We start from the raw sequence: 17,735 nt of genomic DNA on the forward strand, positions 1-17,735 counted from the left end.
CGTATTTGTTCGACAAATTGCCAATTTAGGTTTGTGCATAGTGATGTATTATAAATCCTTATTAGGATTTAATCTCACACATCTATTCTATTTTTTTGCAGAAGTTTTTCGTATTTAACAGTTTTTTTACGTTTTGCCCAGGTCATGCATGTAGTGCAACAATAATCAATATGTGGTAAAATTAAAACAGAACATAAGTTTACAAGAGTATTATGGGATGTTAAGGTTTTTTTTATTTTGCGACGAATAAATTAGATTTTACGTGATATCTAAGTATTCATATTATTTTATGATTATGCCCAGTCAATGTCAGTTGTGAATCAAGTATTACCCTAATATATTTTACTTTTCTCGACACATTGCAGGTTGTTACCATTTAATCTGACCATGAATCAGTGATTCTCTAACTTTTTTGTTTCGAAAGGCATGACCAAGCTTGTCAATTGTATTTTGATGAATGATATTGAATATGCATCTTATTAATTTCAAACAACTTGCATATTTAATCAAAGCCATTTGTAAATTCAACTGAATAAAGTGGTATCTTTAATGTTAATGAATCTTTATATAAATGTTACGTCATAAACAAAATATCAATGGTCCTAGAACTGATTTATTTTCTAGACCTAGAGTTTGGACTAAAAACCAAGTAAGCATAATGCTGATGTGCATTTTTTTAAAATAAATACGAGATTAACAACGCACGAGCTAATACTAATAACGATAATTCCCTGAATGTACATGTACAAGATAAGTAGGCGACTCACAGAATAGTGGTGGTATTTTGTGGGAATTCTGCTGCAAATTCTTTAAGGTAGGACAAAATGCTCCATAAGACAGTTAAAGAAAAGCATCCTGAACTGTGAAAGTTTCATATTAGGTTAGTATTTTCCTTCAATGGTATTTATTGTGAAAAGTAACAATTGTGGAAAGTATAACTGTGTGTTGTTGAAATAAAGCTAACTTCAAAATAAGTTACTTTCCAACTCACCGGAAAACTGAAGTTCGAAGAGTTGTAGATCGAAGGCGAATGACCACCAACTGGACTGAGACGCGAGATGAGTGTCCGCGAAAAGTTCGGAGCAATGATAGCTGAGCGATGAACGGCGTAAAGCGCTCAGGTGAAACAGTTTTTATCACCGCGAAAGTGAAGTCCAAGTATATTGCACAAATCCCGGTAGATTAAATTAAATAAACATGTCGCGTTTCTCGATCGCGAAAATGAGCTCATAAAATAATACGTAACTAAAGGTCCGACATGAAAATGCAATGTATCCGAAAATGATATTCCGTGAGTAAATTAATATCCAAAATAAGGCAGTAGAAAAGGACCGCGTGGGTAGTACAGAGGTTGACTAACTCCTCAAAACGTGCGGGAAGCATGAAGTGTACATGACGAGTTCGCAAGGAGAAGTGAAGAAATCACTTCCATGAAAACTAACCACGAGATCGTTCCAATGATGATTGGTAGATCCAAAGTTTCTTGACCTCGACAAATCATGATGATTGGTCACTTGAATATAAACATTGCCGGATTGGCTATCTAACACAGCGAGGCACGCACCAAGACTGGGAATGCGGCGCGCAAACTTGACAATAAGAAAATATGCGACTCTTGCGTGAAGTTTACGAGGTACACATGTTCGCGGTTAGCCAAAGGAATAGGCCATTGTATTTACAGATTAAGACGAAAGAAAATGTAGACGGAAATTTACATTTGGGTCAATGCAAGTCGCTACAAAATAATCACTACAACCTTTAGAGCGGCCAAGCGATGAACAAAATTTCTACAACAACAAAACAATATATTTTCTAAATTAAGAATTTTATTTTCTTTCCGTAACATTTATTATGTAGACTGACATCAAGGTTATTGACATTGCTGGCAGTGACCTTAGAATTGAATTAATTGACTTATTTCATGACGATGTTATTTTCTTTCTCTCTCTCTCTCTCTTTCTCTCTTCTTTTCTTTTCCTAAAAAAAATCCCTCAAAAGGTTATTTTCGAAGGCGTTCATGGCAAAGGCTACGATGGGGTACTAGTCTTAGATGACATCGATTTCACAATTGGTGAATGTAAGATACCAAGTAAGTTAAAACTGCCCTGCTAGATACGCATACATTCGTAATTCCGAAGCTTCGTTATTCCGAAGGTTCGGATATTCCGAAGGTTCGTTAGTCCGAAAACGAAATGAGGTTCGTATTTCCGAAGGTTCGTTTGTCCGAAAACGAAGTGAGGTTCGTAAATCCGAAGGTTCGTTAATCCGAAAACGAAATGAGGTTCGTAATTCCGAAGGTTCGTTATAATATAAAATAATTAACGAAGCTTATTTCGTTTTTGGACTAACGAACCTTCGAAACAACGATCCTTATTTCGCGTTCGGATTATCGAACCTTCCGAATAACGAACCGTCGGAATAAGGCCAAAAATGTTCGGATTAAAGAACCCTTTTACGTTTTCGGATTAACGAACATCGAGGTATAGGCTAAATAGACCACAGTCTCACACATTGTGATCACTGTGTGTTTACATAAAGGACTACATGGACAGATTAGCTACACTGTTGAATGCTCAAGCAGTGTGATGATATTTTCACACTTTGAACACCTCGACAGTGTGTCTGCTCACAGCGTGTTCACGTGGTTGACTATTTGAATATGTGATTCGCCGATAAAATACACGGATAAAATAGTGTGATCGTGATATCACACTGTACCACACTGTGACAAACACTGTGAGCCAAACTGCATGACACTGTGTTCTTTTCAGTTTGGTGGAAACAAAATACTATGCCTAATGGAGCATTTGTTTTTTGTTCAAGACATTAAAGGTAACTGCCACTTTGGTAACGATATCAAAATGAGTTCGTACAGAAGTCAATGAAATGGCCACCAAAGTGTCTGTTTGTATAAGTAAAACATATGTGCCAAAGGATTATGGAAGAAATTGCGTAATTGCTGAGAAATCAGCAAATAAGCATAGGATTCGGGTCAAGCGTCGGCCCGACATTCACAGCAATAATAATACACTGTCCAACGTGCGCTTATCTGTGTTGGTGATCTTCGGTGTGACCATTTTTCAGCGTAGATTTCAAGATTTCACAAAATTCAGTTTATGTAACTGTACCAGATATAGTGAAAATTAAGCCTTGTTTTACAGACTTTCTCGTGAAATCAGTGTCTACTGCAACTACTGGCATTTCTCTTTAAGTTATCGTTCGTAACATAGAAACGTACGTCTAACAGCCAATATAAGAAGAAAGGGCGTGTCTGTCATTTTATTTCATTTATATGCACTACTTGGGACAGGTGAAACAATTTGGCTCGTGGTTGAATGGTGAACAGAGTTAATGTCATAGTCTTTGGATATGGGCAATTCTTCTTGGAGAAAAAGTCCAGATTTCCTTTTACAGTTAAATAGTTTTATTTGAAACAGAAACTATTTACAAAATATTTATAGCACACAACATTTACCTTGTTATGTTCACGTTTTGATCTTACTTGGGCAAATATTAATTAAGAGGCTGCATGTATTTCGAACTCAGGGATATATATATATAGACTTATCTTATTAGTAAGAGTAATTCGATTTGTATGAAAAGTGCGCATTAACGGTTGAATATCAAGATCCCTTGCCCAAAGTCGAAAAAAAATAAAGACGCGTCTGGTCGACTTGATCTTAAATTTGAAAAAAAGAAGAATATTTACTTACACATGTGCCTTTCATCACATTATACGTTTGCTAGCTTCTCGAATGACTCGTCTTTGCATCTTCCTGAAAGATTAGTTATCTTGTTATCAAGTGATCAGGGTCCTGTCCGCTGAGCATTATATGCAGTGTATTGTTACTGAGGGTGCTGTGACAATTTAGCACGCCAGTAACAACACAGTAATCTTCTCTGGCCACGCCCAAGGCAGACATTATACATTATTTCATAGATAAAGCAGTTCAACATTGTGACTTGGAGGTCTATGAACAAGGATCACTACCCCCCCCCCCAAAAAAAAGGAATGAATGAATAAACTAAACAAATACACTTTGTATCTCTTTCTGTGGGGGGGGGGGGTGTAAGCCATAATCGTCACATTGAAGGTCGATGTACATCAGAATAGTTCTGTTTCAACAATTATAACATTTTTGATAATTACTATTTCATATCATTTACAGATTACTGCGGATTCGAAAATGGTCAATGTGGCTTCAATCAATCGCCGAGTGATGCGTTGCTATGGCAACTTTCCTCCTCCGATTCCAGTTCATCCCAAGTCATACCGCCTTATGATTCAACTTTTCAGCTACCTTTGGGTAAGAAGTGAACACAGCTCTTCTTTTCGTCATTCCACAATTTAAATTCTGGTTCCATGACGGGGCGGCAAAGGCATGAGTGATTGTTATAAACTCTTCTACATGGTGATTATGATGATGTTGATGATGATGTCGACGATGATGATGGTGGTGGTGATGATGCTGATAATGATGATGCTGATTATGACGATGATGATCTTTTTGGTGATGTTGATGATGATAATAATGATGGTGATGATGATAATGAGGGTGATGATACTGGTGATGGTGATGATGGGGATGATGATGATGATGACGATTATGATGATGGATTCTTATATAGCACAAGTATCTACCTTTGCTTAGTGCTCATGGCGCTTGGTGAAACAAAATACAAAATGATTCTCACATTTTATTGACATATAGTCCCTTTTTATTGGTCTAGATACTGTAACATTTTTCTTCTCAATATTGCATTTTTCATATTAAACATTTTTTTGCAATATTCATTTGGAACAAAGTCCCCACCCCCTTTCATTATTTCCTGCTGAGTCTTAATGCGAATATTGTTTTTAAAAATGTATAATTGCATTATTCAACATTTTCAGTTGTAGTGTAAATCTTGCGATGAAACACTACAATAGTATACATCATTTGATTCCCCCCCTGGCCCAGGGGGATGGGGTGGACACATGACGACTGATGAAGCGCAAGGATATGTCCCCCAGAACTTAAAATAAATCCGTTTTATGTCATTTTTTTCAACTCCATTTTATTTCCTTTTCCAGGGCATTTTATGTTTTTAGATCTAACTGATGTTCAAAATGTAAACCAATTTGGGTTATTAGAGTCTGGTGTGTATTCCCAAGGGCTAAACCCCGATCGTTGCCTTACAGTATGGATGTATATGTACACTTCCATGGATATTGACCTTACGGTAAGTCCAACTTATTTGTTGTTGTTGTCGTTTTTTAAAGCAGATATGTGTGAAGGATGTTTATTTTTGAAAATGAATTTTTCTAAATAGTAAAAAAATCCGTTGTTTGGTAAATGTACGAAATTGCACAATATACACTGTTAAAATTAAGTGCTAACTTAGCACTTCCAAAGCTTCTATAGTGACTGCACTACGAGTGCTGATTTTCTTATTTAAATTTGAACTAGAAAAACAGCACTCGTAGTGTAGTCACTATACAAGCACTGTAAGTGCTAAATTAGCACTTCATTTTTTTCAGTGAACGAATTAGTTAATGCGTGTAATAGCATGTTAGCGCTTATACGATTAAGCCTAAAAACATGATAAAGTGAATGCAAGGACAAAGAGGCTACCTGAATTAATCTAATACTTTTTATTATGATAGTAAATGGATGAGTGAGTAAGGTGTGGGCCCAGGAACTCTGACAGGAATAATTCTGAAAGCTACATGTAATCGCCCGCTTGTGGGGGCTTGTGTGTTTGCTTGTGATTGAACGTGGGATATCATGTATGTGGTTTTTTGCGATCTGGTAACTAACTACATGAAGTATTTCTTAAAATAGTAAGTAGTCTTATGGGTTAGTTTTGTTCATAGGTATTGGCGTGGGTGTTAAAATGAATCAGGGAGAATTCCGTTTTTAGACTTGTACAAGTTGAAGTATACATATATGCAGTATTTGAGTATTCCAAAAAAATGTTATATGACATGGTTAGTGTGTGCGCGTGTGATTATTGATGAAAATGTGTTCATTGGTTTAAAGGTACCCAAACTTTCCATAATCTTGCATTTTTTTTTTGATAATAGGTAAGCCAAGTAGGTGTTCCTTCGGGGAGCGCCAAGGTTATTATATCCTATTCTGGGGTAGATCTACCGCATGAGTGGCTCGTGTCGCAGATCCAACTGTCGGTCGATGAAAACTTCAAGGTATTTTTTTTTCTTGTATGCAAATAAACATACTCTTCAAACTATTAAATCATGTGGCAAGAAATGAAGAACAGAAAGACACATTTCGTGAAAAAAAATATTAAGCACGCATCTGCTTTGTTCAGTAAGGACCCTTTTCCTTTGCTTTTTCCGTTTTTGCGTGATGCGCTAATACCCTAACGGTATGTGCTTTTAAAAAAAAATAGAGCTAATAATAATACTAATTTGCATTTATATAGCCCTTTATCAATCTATATATTACTGCTCATATCGCTTCACAGTTATTATAACCCGGTCACTGGACCCATAGCGTTTCAAGCAGCCTGTTAGGCGCACACTTGCTAAACCAACCACAATGACGGTTGTTTCCTACCGGTACCCAATCAGCCCCTGAGACAGGGTGGCAAAGTGTGGACTGACGCCTTGTCAAAGGAGGCTAGGCAATGGTGGGATTCGAACATTCCAGATTCTGATTACAAGGCGAGAGTCAGAACGCTACACCGTGGCGCTTATACACTAAGGCGTGGTTCGGTACCACCCCCCCCCCTTGATAAATACTATAATAATTAAAAGATGAATGAATAAATAATATATATAATAATGAAATAATGAATACATAAATTAATAAAAATAAAGTGAAATAAATGAATACACTAAATTAATCGAAAGTAAATACATAAATGAATACAATTGCAGAGGTTGAGTATACTACTATGAATATTCTTTAGCAGTTAAAATCTCATTTTTGAATTATCGACAATCAAGGTTAAAAAGCCCACTTGGGGGAACCACCAAGTAATGTTCTTTTATAAGACTATACCACTTTTATTTCAATTGTCACATTGCCATTCATCCTTCCTTAGATCACATTCCTCGTGAAGAGTCTTGACATATTCAGCGATGGATCAGTAAGCCTTGACGATTTTAAAGTAGAAGATGGACCCTGTCCGGTACCGGGTACTTGCGATTTCGAAGATGGGTTCTGCCTGTGGAAGAATGAGGTTGATATGGATGATTTTGATTGGATACTCTATAGAGGATTACAAGGTACTGGGGCGGACAGCGGACCTTACGGAGATCATACGAAGGCAAACCAAGAGGGTAAGTGTGTGCGTTTGAGTTTTGTCAGAGTTGTATCAGTCAGTAAATATTTTTTACGTCTGGGACCGACCTTTAACGTCACCATCTAAAAGACGTGACCAGGGCTAGAACCTCGAACCTCTGCATCAATTTCTAGCTTCCCCACTGCTTGGATTACAGGCGCACGCCACAACGCCCAGTCGTGGATAAGGGTCAGGCGGGCCTAACTAGTAACTACAACTGGCAGGCCAAAGATATATATTCTTTCGAGCCAACCCATTGCTCTTTTTTTATTTGATGTTGCTGATTGACAAAAATGAATGAATATGATTGACAAACTAACACTGATTCTAGGGAAGGTACCCTTTTTTCGAAATCGGAACGATATATCACTACTTTGGAACTATTTCTTTACTGGCGGAAGAATTGGGGCCATTTTACTCTCTCAAGTGATGAATTTGTTGTTGTTCTAGCTTATACGGCGCGTATCATTCAGCAGTGAATATTTGATCCTGACAGGTGTAGTCTTTACAAATTCCGATTTATTCTTAAAAGGAGCCGGTCGAGGTATCCTTTTCTAGTCAGATATGGAATGTCAGACATATATTCTGTCCACTGGTAGTAAACATTCAACCTTCGAATTTCCTTCTTTTTTTTTAAAGTGCCACTTTAACACACGAGTCTATGGAAAATGAATTAGGCCTGCGATACCTAAGGGATATACCGTCACTTTCACTTTGGCTTAGATAAAGGTACACTTATGTAGCTGCGGCAAACAATAATTATTTAATGACAATGATCGGTATCATGAACTCGGGCTTGAATTAACCCCTGGTTTAAAGTTGTGGTTTAACTATGGGGAGCCAATTGGTGCAAAAATCGCTAACAGTACACATTCAATTTATTAACTCATATGACACCCAAATTTTTCATAATTATCTGGGAATGATAACTAAAGTTCTTTTCTTCATTGTGAAAGCAAAAGGAAACAAAATAACAAACATAGGAAATATACAACATAAACATAATTTTTAAACTTTTGCCCCCCCCCATGATTTTAGCACGGAGTTAGACCGTGGTGTAATTTAAACCTAACTTCACAATACGGGCCAATGTCTTAACATCGAGGTTAAGATTCAATATATTATTATAGATCTAGATCCAGTACATGAACATAAACTTATTATTGTGGAGTCGTGAAATCTAAACTGAAAACCGATAAATCGGATGATTAATAATACATTAAAATATGTTTGGGAAAGTCTTCTAATATTGCTTGAAAATAAACCCCCTGACATTTGATGGAATTCTGTTATTGTTTTGTTCATTTATCGAAACATTTTCTCTACAGATATTTGGTATATGTTTCTTATTGATAAAAACAAACACTTGGATGGTCTTTTAATTGGATTCTGCTCGAGCACATTTTGGAAATCGTTATCAGAACTTGCATTTTAATATTCTTAATATCTGGGGAAAATGATCTGTGATGTGGCAAGAGATCACCTCGAAAGCACAATCATTATTCGATCCCCTTCTTTCCAAAGTCATCCAAATCGTCTTACAGACGGAGAACTCAATGATGTCACTCTATAAGGATAAAATAAGTTTTTTTCGGGCGGGGCTCTATTCTTTCTTTTCTTCATTTAGCTAAAAAAATATTTACTTATTTGTGAACCTGTTTAATCTTATTCATTTATTTTTTATCGGTTGATTAATTAATTCTTTTGTGTATTTGTGTATTGTTGATTTACCTTTATTGAGGCACATTTATTATCATAGGGGGGGGGTCTACCTTAATACAAACACCTTTAGCAATAATATAATCTTCGTCTGTTCGTCTTTTTTTTACTCCCCATATTGTTGGAAGTGGTAATATTTTTTTCACCTGATTGCTAAGAAAGCAAAACTACGTGTAAGCAACAACCAGTGGACCGGCGATTTAAGGTTCTTTTCGAGGGACCTGGTAATGAGGATTCAAATGCCTCACCAAAGGGCGCCAGGGCACCGATAGGGAATCCGAAACCCCCGCTCTACCGACTGAGCTATTGCGGCTCCTCAAATTGGAATATTCATACTCATCGATCTCTCTATCTCTTTCCAGGCGTTTATGCAATAATTTCCCCACCGGGACACTCTGTACAGGATTATGCAATTCTCAAGTCGCCGGAATTCCTGGCGGACTCCACCCAATGTTTGAAGTTTTACACCTACCTAAACGACGAGCTTACGGGTAGGTTGGACGTTCAAGTCCTGCCAAGCACGGATACAGTTGGTGAAGTTGTCTTATCCCTTGAGGGGAAGCAAGGACCTTCTTGGAAAGAATCATTGGTGGGTCCATTTTCGAATTATAATTTCATTTTCCCTGAACACAAGATACAAGGTACTTTGTATGAACAGGTTTTTCCCATAACTCATTGTCGATATGTCACGATGCACTCAGCATAAATTCTGCTTGCAGATTTGCTACCACGAATGTTTTGTTATTTTTTGAAATAGTATCAATACTTTTACCTTTGGAAATGAATGTTGAATCGAGTGAGTGAAGTAGGTTATCTTTTAATGAAAATAATAATATAGGGTATTTACATTGCGCACATATCCACTTTGCTAGGTGCTCAAAGCGCTCCTATGTTACCCGGTTAGGCTAGGCGTTCATAGCACACACAGCATTTTAAGGAATTACTTCCTACCGGTACCCATATACCTCACCTGGGTTGAGTGCAGCACATTGTGGATCAGTTTCTTGCTGAAAGAAATTATGCCATGGCTAGGATTCGAGCCCACGACCCTCTGTTTCAAAGTCCGAAGACTTATCCACTGGGCCACAACGCTCCGCATGCAACAAATGCAATATTTAATGCCAATCCAGTTATGTATGACAGATAATACACCCTGGTCATGCTGATAGGGAGGGATTTTGAGATTGGGGTGTGGGTTAGGGTGAACATGCAATAAAATAAAAACATTACTGTCATTTTTTGACGACTTGTTACTGTATGGCTACAGAAAGGGGGGGGGGGTTGAAGCATCCCTTAACCGTCTATCGTAGGAAAGCTGATAGAACCTTGTATCTTATTTTTTTGGTGACAGCTCAGAATAAGCTAGATTTCAGAGTTAGAATAGAAAACGAGAATAGAAAACTTCGTTTGCCTAGAAAGAGTTCTTCACATGAAAATTAGAAGGAGACTGCTTCTACACAATATGAGACCCCAAATTGCTATAGTTCTTAAGTACATCCTCCTCTGAGCTAACCTCAAAATCTCAACGAAAAAAAGAAAGAAAGGTTTTAACAGCCAACCAGCGATATGTTAATGAACGCGTTCTTGCTTTTTTTATGGTGAAAAAATACTGCAGACATTGATTGATTTCATACTGACTGGAAATTCCTGGCAAGAACGACATTGCCCCCTATTTGGTGATTGATAATTTTTTTTCTCAAAACACTAACAAATAATTATAATTTCTTGTTATGTCGTTTTAGGTTTCTTTAAATATCACCGACACAGAGGCGTATGTTATCCTTTTCAACGCAAGTGTTGGGGCTGTTGATGCTAAAGCTAACATCGCCATCGATGACATTGCTTTTTACCCCGGAGAGTGTACAGGACTTACAGGTAATTCGAAGAGTTATCTCTCTCAATTCTTTAGTTAAAGTGCACCATACACTTTTAATAAAGAATTGAGGGCGATTTCTTTTAAGGAAAAGAAAAAGAATAGAAGGAAGCTATTTTTGGTCATTAAAGGAAAGCAAACAATCTAAGACAAAGAGATAAGTCTTTTAAATTGATTTTCCGAAACCGGAGCTGCAATCGACTGAGCAACGCCATATCCTCATTAAAATGAATAATCAGCTTTGATTGGAAGAATAGAAATATTTCATTCGTTTTTCGTGGCATGTCCAAGAATTGAGTATATGAATTTAAAAAGGCTCAAGTCCAAAAAAAGGTCGTTTCGAAAAAAAATGGATATTGTTTTCCAATTTGGGCAATTCAAGTAAATTTAGCCAAATGACATCAGAGAACATCATGAAACAAATTTATGTGTACATTTTTTATACACATTAATATTCACGTTACCTGTGGTTGGGGCCTTTTGCCTTGTGGACTTGGGTCATTCTTACATTCATATACATGGTAGACGTCTGTAGTAAGGGGTATTAATGAGAGAGGGCGCTGTGATATTAATGAAAGAAAAGCCCAAGTCCTTGAGTTGGGCTTTTCTTTCACTCATACCAGATTTTCGTTCTTTATTTTGAAATTTCTGAGATGATTTCAGATTTATCATTTATACACAAATGAGTCATTGTATATGGAACAATTTTCCATATTTTACTCAATTTCGTCAAAAAATGTACCGGGGTCGTTCTTATATCCAGATACTCAACATATTTTCTTATCGGGTATTTCATTTCATTCTTTGCAGACGTTTGTCATTTCACATCGGGATTTTGTGACTGGATGCAAGAAGATGAAATCGATGAATTTGATTGGTTGGTTGGCTCTGGTGCTGACACTCGCTACGGAAACAATAAAGAGCTTCCTGACCACTCATTCGGAACCGTTCAAGGTAAATGATATTAACCCTCTGATGGAGGCCATGTAATGCTTGAAAAGTATACACCAATTTCTGTGTAGACTACTAGACTGTAGACTTTTTTTCTTGGGGGGTTCTGGCTTTTGCTAATTATTGATATGTTGCAATAACATATTGTAGTTTTGTTTAATTTATATTCAACATTTGTTACGAAAATTCATTGATCTGTTTGTATTACAATGGATATGTTTTGTTACTTTGAATTTATTTTGAAAAAAAAATGTTGAACGGAAATAAATAAATCTAAATCTTAATCTGTCTCAATTATGATGAAATGCTGTTACTTCGGTTCATAACAATTCGACAACGCTTCCTAAAAGATGTTTTTCGTTAGCAGTCAGAATTGATCAGAATCGATCAATAATTATTGATATGGATCAATAATCACAATCTATCAATTCAAAATATCAATAATAAACGTAAATAAATTCTTCTATTATGGTTTTAATTGTCTGCAGGTGGATACGCCTACATTGATATGCGAGATGCGAGGAACCAACCGGGTGATAGAGCCAGACTGGTCAGCTGGGAAAGGTCTTCTCCAAGAGATGCCCAGGCTGAATGTCTTACGTTCTGGTATCACCAAGATGCGGAAGCCGTGTCCCTTAATATATACATGCAGTGGGTTGATAATGGAACAACATACATCACTGACGACCCGCTCTGGTCGACCATCGGTAACAAAGGGGATCATTGGTGGTTTGGAGGGGCGACTCTCATTAGCAAATTTCCGTATCAGGTAATTAATGCCTTTATACGGAGAGGGCGCAATCGTAATGGTAGCCCTCCTGTTTTTATTTTTGTCACTCAGTACCTATTTGAAAAGATCGTAAACCTTGCATTTTTTAGTACTTCATAAAAGCCCTTGTTCAATTTTAGGAGCATAATATTGATAATAATTATGCCTGCTTATATAGCGCTTGACACTATGTCAGAAGTCTCTAAGCGCTCTACAGTATATGCAGCATAATTACCTTGGCTTAATTTAGCAGTGCAGCTGTTATGCGCCCTGCGTTTCAAGTAATAAATTCCTTCCAGGTATCCATTTACCTCACCTGGGTTAAGTGCAGCACATGGTGGATCAATTTCTTGCTGAAGGAAATTACGCCATGGTTGGGATTCGAACCCACGATCCTCTGTTTCAGAGTCCGGAGACTAATCCACTGGGCCACGACGCTCCACAGTTGATGCAGTTACATGCGAAAATGGAAATTGAATCTAAAAGAATTTTGTATTTGGAAGATTAACCTGAAATAGTTCGTTGCGGACAAAAGGTGGCAAATATTGACTCTACTTGAAAAGCATTGATAAAAGGGTATATTTCAACCTTTCCTTACATAATACATTGCGATCAAACTTGCAATGATCACATAACCCCTTAAAAACGAAAATCTAGCTCCGATCGTTACGAACCCTATTTTCAAAATATATATACATATACACATATACATATATATATAATATTATTATTCATAGTAAAATCTGAGATAGAAATACTCCGATAATTGATCATGCTCCTAGCACCCCTTGTGCAGCGAGAAATCCAAAAAGATTACTGTAGTCAGTATGGTAAATCAAGGAGCGTGTATCGTGTATGTTAATGACAGTTAAGCGATTATTCCTGGGTAGTAATTATACTTGCTTATATAGCGCTTAATACTTACTTTGTCAGAAGTCTTCAAGCGCTCTATAGTACATGCAGCATAATTACCCTGGCTTTAGCAGTGCAGCTGTTACGCGCGCTGCGTTTCAATGAATAAATTCCTGTCAGGTACCAATTTACCTTACCTGGGTTGAGTGCAGCACATTGTGGGTACCTGATCGAATTATTATTTCCAAGGTAACGAAATGGGAGAGAGAGAGAGAGAGAGATATAAAAAAATAAAAAATGTTTATTGCAGATATTCACAAGTGGAGCCCATTTCATAAAAAACAGCTATTATATCTTTGTAGTTATGGTAACTCCCATAGGAGTCTTAATTGTGATAGGAAGCTGAGCCCAATTATAATTGAAGTTCCCGTAATGACAATATTGACCTTCCTTGTACGTCTTTATGAAACGGGCCCATAATTGCAATAGTGGAGACATATTAGATGGCATGCAGTCAGGGATCCATCATCTCTCCTTTTCTACTTGCATTAATATTTAACTGTTTTCTTTATACACTGTAGGCTGTCATTGAGGGTAAGATGGGAGCGGGAGACACCGGTGGATTAACAATAGATGATGTTGAATTCAGGACAGGACCTTGTGATCCTAAAGGTAACCACTCTGTCGACATTATGTTTATATTATATTAATTATCAAAATAAAATAGAACTGTCAGCCTCCGATATTACCAAAGGCTGCATAAATATACAATCGAACTTCGTAATTGTAACAATATTGTGACCTACAAATCTTAACTAAAGACACATGTTTTCCATCAAACTGGAAAATGTATGACTAATTGGAGAGCTGGCGCCTTTGAATATTTGTTTACAGATAAAGGGCGCAATACAAATGATGTTCGTCATCATCATCGTTATCATTCATTGCATGCTTTGAAATTTAGACTAAGATGAACTAAAGATGAATGCATGCCAAAAATACTTGAATACTGAGTTTTGTGTGTGTGTGGTATAATTCCACTGGCTACAAGGGACCAGAGCCGTCGATCCGGGGGGGGGGGGGGGGTAAACATATCTACCCCATACACACACAATATCAGAAATCTAGATTGAGATACACAACCCGTTCTTTATTTAAAATCGTGCTCAAAATGTCCGCTTTTAAGATTGGAATATAAAAGTTTTCAGCTCGCCCTTCGCGCTCGCATCATTTATGTAGCAAAAATCCATACTAATCATGATTGAATAGGTATAAGTAGGAATAAGTAGAATGTTTTCAGCTCTAAACCTGAAAATAAATCCTTCTTAGCAGGCGCGTACGCAGGATTTTTGAAAGGGGGGGGGGGGTTTCGAGCTGATTTTTTTTTTAAATCTCCCGCCCAGTCTCTAAAAAGTGATGAGCGGGGGGGGGGGGGGTGATAATTTTTTTTCTTTTTTTTCAGCGCTGCAAATAAGACAATATCATTTAAGTGGGGATGGGTATGTAACCGTGCGGTCATGACCCGCGAGCGAGCAGAAATGTTCTCGTTTTTGCGTTGAAAACATAACCTTTTTGTCAATAGTTTGTTGGTATCATAGTCGATGCTAGATGTCCTTCGGATCGTAGCACTCATGATATGGCCAACCGCGTAGCCAGGATTTCTTTTTGGAGGGGGCGGTAAATGCACGCGAAGCGTGCCAACACTTAAAGAGCGCGCGAAGCGCGCTCCCTTGGGGGTGGGTGGAGGGAGGGGGAGTTTCCCCCTCCCGCGCGAAGCTTTTAGTGTTTCATAAATTAAAATGAAAAGGAGCCGTTTCTCTTGTCTCTAGTACCTCCAATTCGGTTGACTATATTGCGATTTTGAACCTTGTTTTCAAAACTGATTGTAAACGCACAAAAGAGGTATACAATGAAGGAAGTTAAAATGATAATAACTCCGCGCGAAGCGCGGAAGCTAAAGTGATTTATCAATTTTTCTTGCCGTGAAAAAGGTCCCGAGAAAAGGGTATTCTCAAAGATATATTGAAACTTTCTTTGGAAAGATCAGATTTGATTACAAACAATTTAGCATCAGTGCATATCTTTAACTCGCAAAACAGAGGAGAAGATTGGTAGAGGAAGATATTCCTCCCCGCGATGAGCAATGAAACTCTGAAATTTCAAAGGGCGGACGTTTCATCAAATGTAGATATCTGTAATACCCAATCGTCTCTAATTCAATTGATTTTCTAAGATTATTGAACTTCATTACCAAGAAAATAGTGCGCATAAAGTTGAAACTTCTGTGATTTATTGAAATTATCTATCTATATAATAAAGGATGATTAATTTTTTTGACTTATCCTGAAGCGCTTCATTTTGAATATAAAGAAACTTAAGTGTCATTCAAAATTTCAAACTGAGGGCGCAAAACAGGACAGGAGATGAATGTATACAGGGAAATGACATGAATTTTAATACAATTTGATAAAAAAATATTGTACTTTGTTATTTAATACAACACGAATTCCATACCTTCCTCTTTTTAAATTAGGAACCTGTTTGCCCCCAAATTATGGTTGTTTATAGTAATGAGCTGAAAAGCGGGAGAAGCTGACTTTATGGAGGTGACGGCAGAAACTGATATAAAGATTTTACCCGCTCGGAGCCGACCAGACCAGAAGTTGCGCGATCAATTGAAAAAAAAAGATAACTTCATACATTTACTCCGGCCTAACCTTACTCAAATTCATGCCCTAATGTATACAATTTTAACTTTAACTGGCAAGAAGCACATAGCTGAGGTGGAAAAACAGCGTTAGAGAAAAGGTGGGGAAACAATGGAGAACTGCAATATTGTCATTTAACCGCGCGCAGCGCGGAAGCAAAATTCATATATGAATTTAAAGCAAGAAGAGTGAAGGAGTTTCTCTTTTGAGAAAAAAATAAAGAATAAATAGAAAAAACACAAAGCTACCTTTCTTCCCTTTCCTTCCTTCCCTTTTCCTTTTCTCTCCTTTTTTCCCTTCTTTTTTTTCTTTTTGGGGACGTTTGGGGGGGGGGGGGCGACCGCCCCCCTGGCTACGCGCCTGGATATGGCCTTGATCAGAACACTAGAAACTTGAGAAATGTCATGAATAATTACGAGCGAGCGGAGCAAGCGAGCCGAAATGTTTGCGTTTTTCCGTCAAAACATACAATTCTTCTCAATAGCTTGTTGGTAATGATTACATATTAGTTGATGATACATGTCCTTCTGCTCGTAAGTCTCATGATATGGCCTTGATCAAGAGACTAGAAACTTAAGAAATTTCATAAATGATTACGAGCGAGCGGAGTGAGCGAGCCGAAATTTTCGCGTTTTCCCGTCAAAACATACATTTCTTGTCAATAGTTTGTTAGTAAATCAAGTATTAGTCGATGCTACATGTCCTTCTATTCGTAACACTCATAACACGGCTTTGAACAGGAGACTAGAAACTTATGGAATTTCATAAATTATTACGAGCGAGCGGAGCGAGCTAACCGACATTTTAGCGTTTTCCGTCACTTTGGTTTTCATATTGTTAAAACATATTTTGTAAGAAAACGTATGTCTTTGTTTTGGTTCACTTGTATTCATAAGTATACATCATGATAATCATGTATGGCCTTGTTAATGGCGATACCGTGATCATGTCGGCGACATGCGGAAATAAGAGATATAATAAAATGGAAAGAGCGAAGCGAGCGGAAATTTTTTCTGTGTTTTTCGTCGGAAACATGAGATTCTGTTCATTATTGCTGTCATATACATTATTTTGTAGGGGAACTGTCCGTAAACAGACCAAGGAGTTATCAGGCTCTTGCCCGATAACTCCTTGACCAGACCGACCTCTGGGGAGACAAGCAAAAAAAAAGGAAACGAAAAGGGGGGGGGGGGGTTGAACCCGAAACCCCCCCCCCCTTGCGTACGCGCCTGCTTCTTAGACTTGAAATAATCATTTGTTGGATATATATCTTGTTCTTCATTAAAAAGCGTCTATTAAACTGTCATTTTTTTCAGATCGAAAATGAGGTCAAAATGTAATTTGTGTTTTCTTGAAAATGTATACTTTTGCGCACATGCGTGCTAAGTCCCTTCTTGAATGAAGCGGACGAAATTATCTCTTCCAGTTGAAAAGTCAACTTGGAAAGATAAAAACTTATAACGCATCTCGCCGATATGTAACCATTTTATAAGTCGACTTTGCAAGATAAAGGATCTCGCCATTTTTACATAATACTATGGTCTGTCTGGCAATATAACTTATCACCATGCCA

General features: G+C 37.5%; 1 protein-coding gene across 1 annotated transcript in view; it reads left to right on the forward strand.

Moving 5' to 3' along the window:
* The window catches only part of LOC121417874 (MAM and LDL-receptor class A domain-containing protein 1-like), a 35,037-nt gene that overhangs the window by 11,068 nt on the left and 6,234 nt on the right, over window positions 1–17,735 (forward strand). The window contains exons 7-16 of the mRNA XM_041611607.1: window positions 1,999–2,089; window positions 4,170–4,307; window positions 5,075–5,223; window positions 6,068–6,187; window positions 7,051–7,288; window positions 9,372–9,598; window positions 10,752–10,884; window positions 11,693–11,836; window positions 12,322–12,602; window positions 14,036–14,126. Of these exons, the coding sequence (XP_041467541.1) occupies window positions 1,999–2,089; window positions 4,170–4,307; window positions 5,075–5,223; window positions 6,068–6,187; window positions 7,051–7,288; window positions 9,372–9,598; window positions 10,752–10,884; window positions 11,693–11,836; window positions 12,322–12,602; window positions 14,036–14,126 (1,612 nt within the window). The remainder of the gene's footprint in view (window positions 1–1,998; window positions 2,090–4,169; window positions 4,308–5,074; window positions 5,224–6,067; window positions 6,188–7,050; window positions 7,289–9,371; window positions 9,599–10,751; window positions 10,885–11,692; window positions 11,837–12,321; window positions 12,603–14,035; window positions 14,127–17,735) is intronic.

The sequence above is a fragment of the Lytechinus variegatus genome, chromosome 6 (genome assembly GCF_018143015.1).
Source record: "Lytechinus variegatus isolate NC3 chromosome 6, Lvar_3.0, whole genome shotgun sequence".
In the NCBI taxonomy this organism is placed as follows: Eukaryota; Metazoa; Echinodermata; class Echinoidea; order Temnopleuroida; family Toxopneustidae; genus Lytechinus; species Lytechinus variegatus.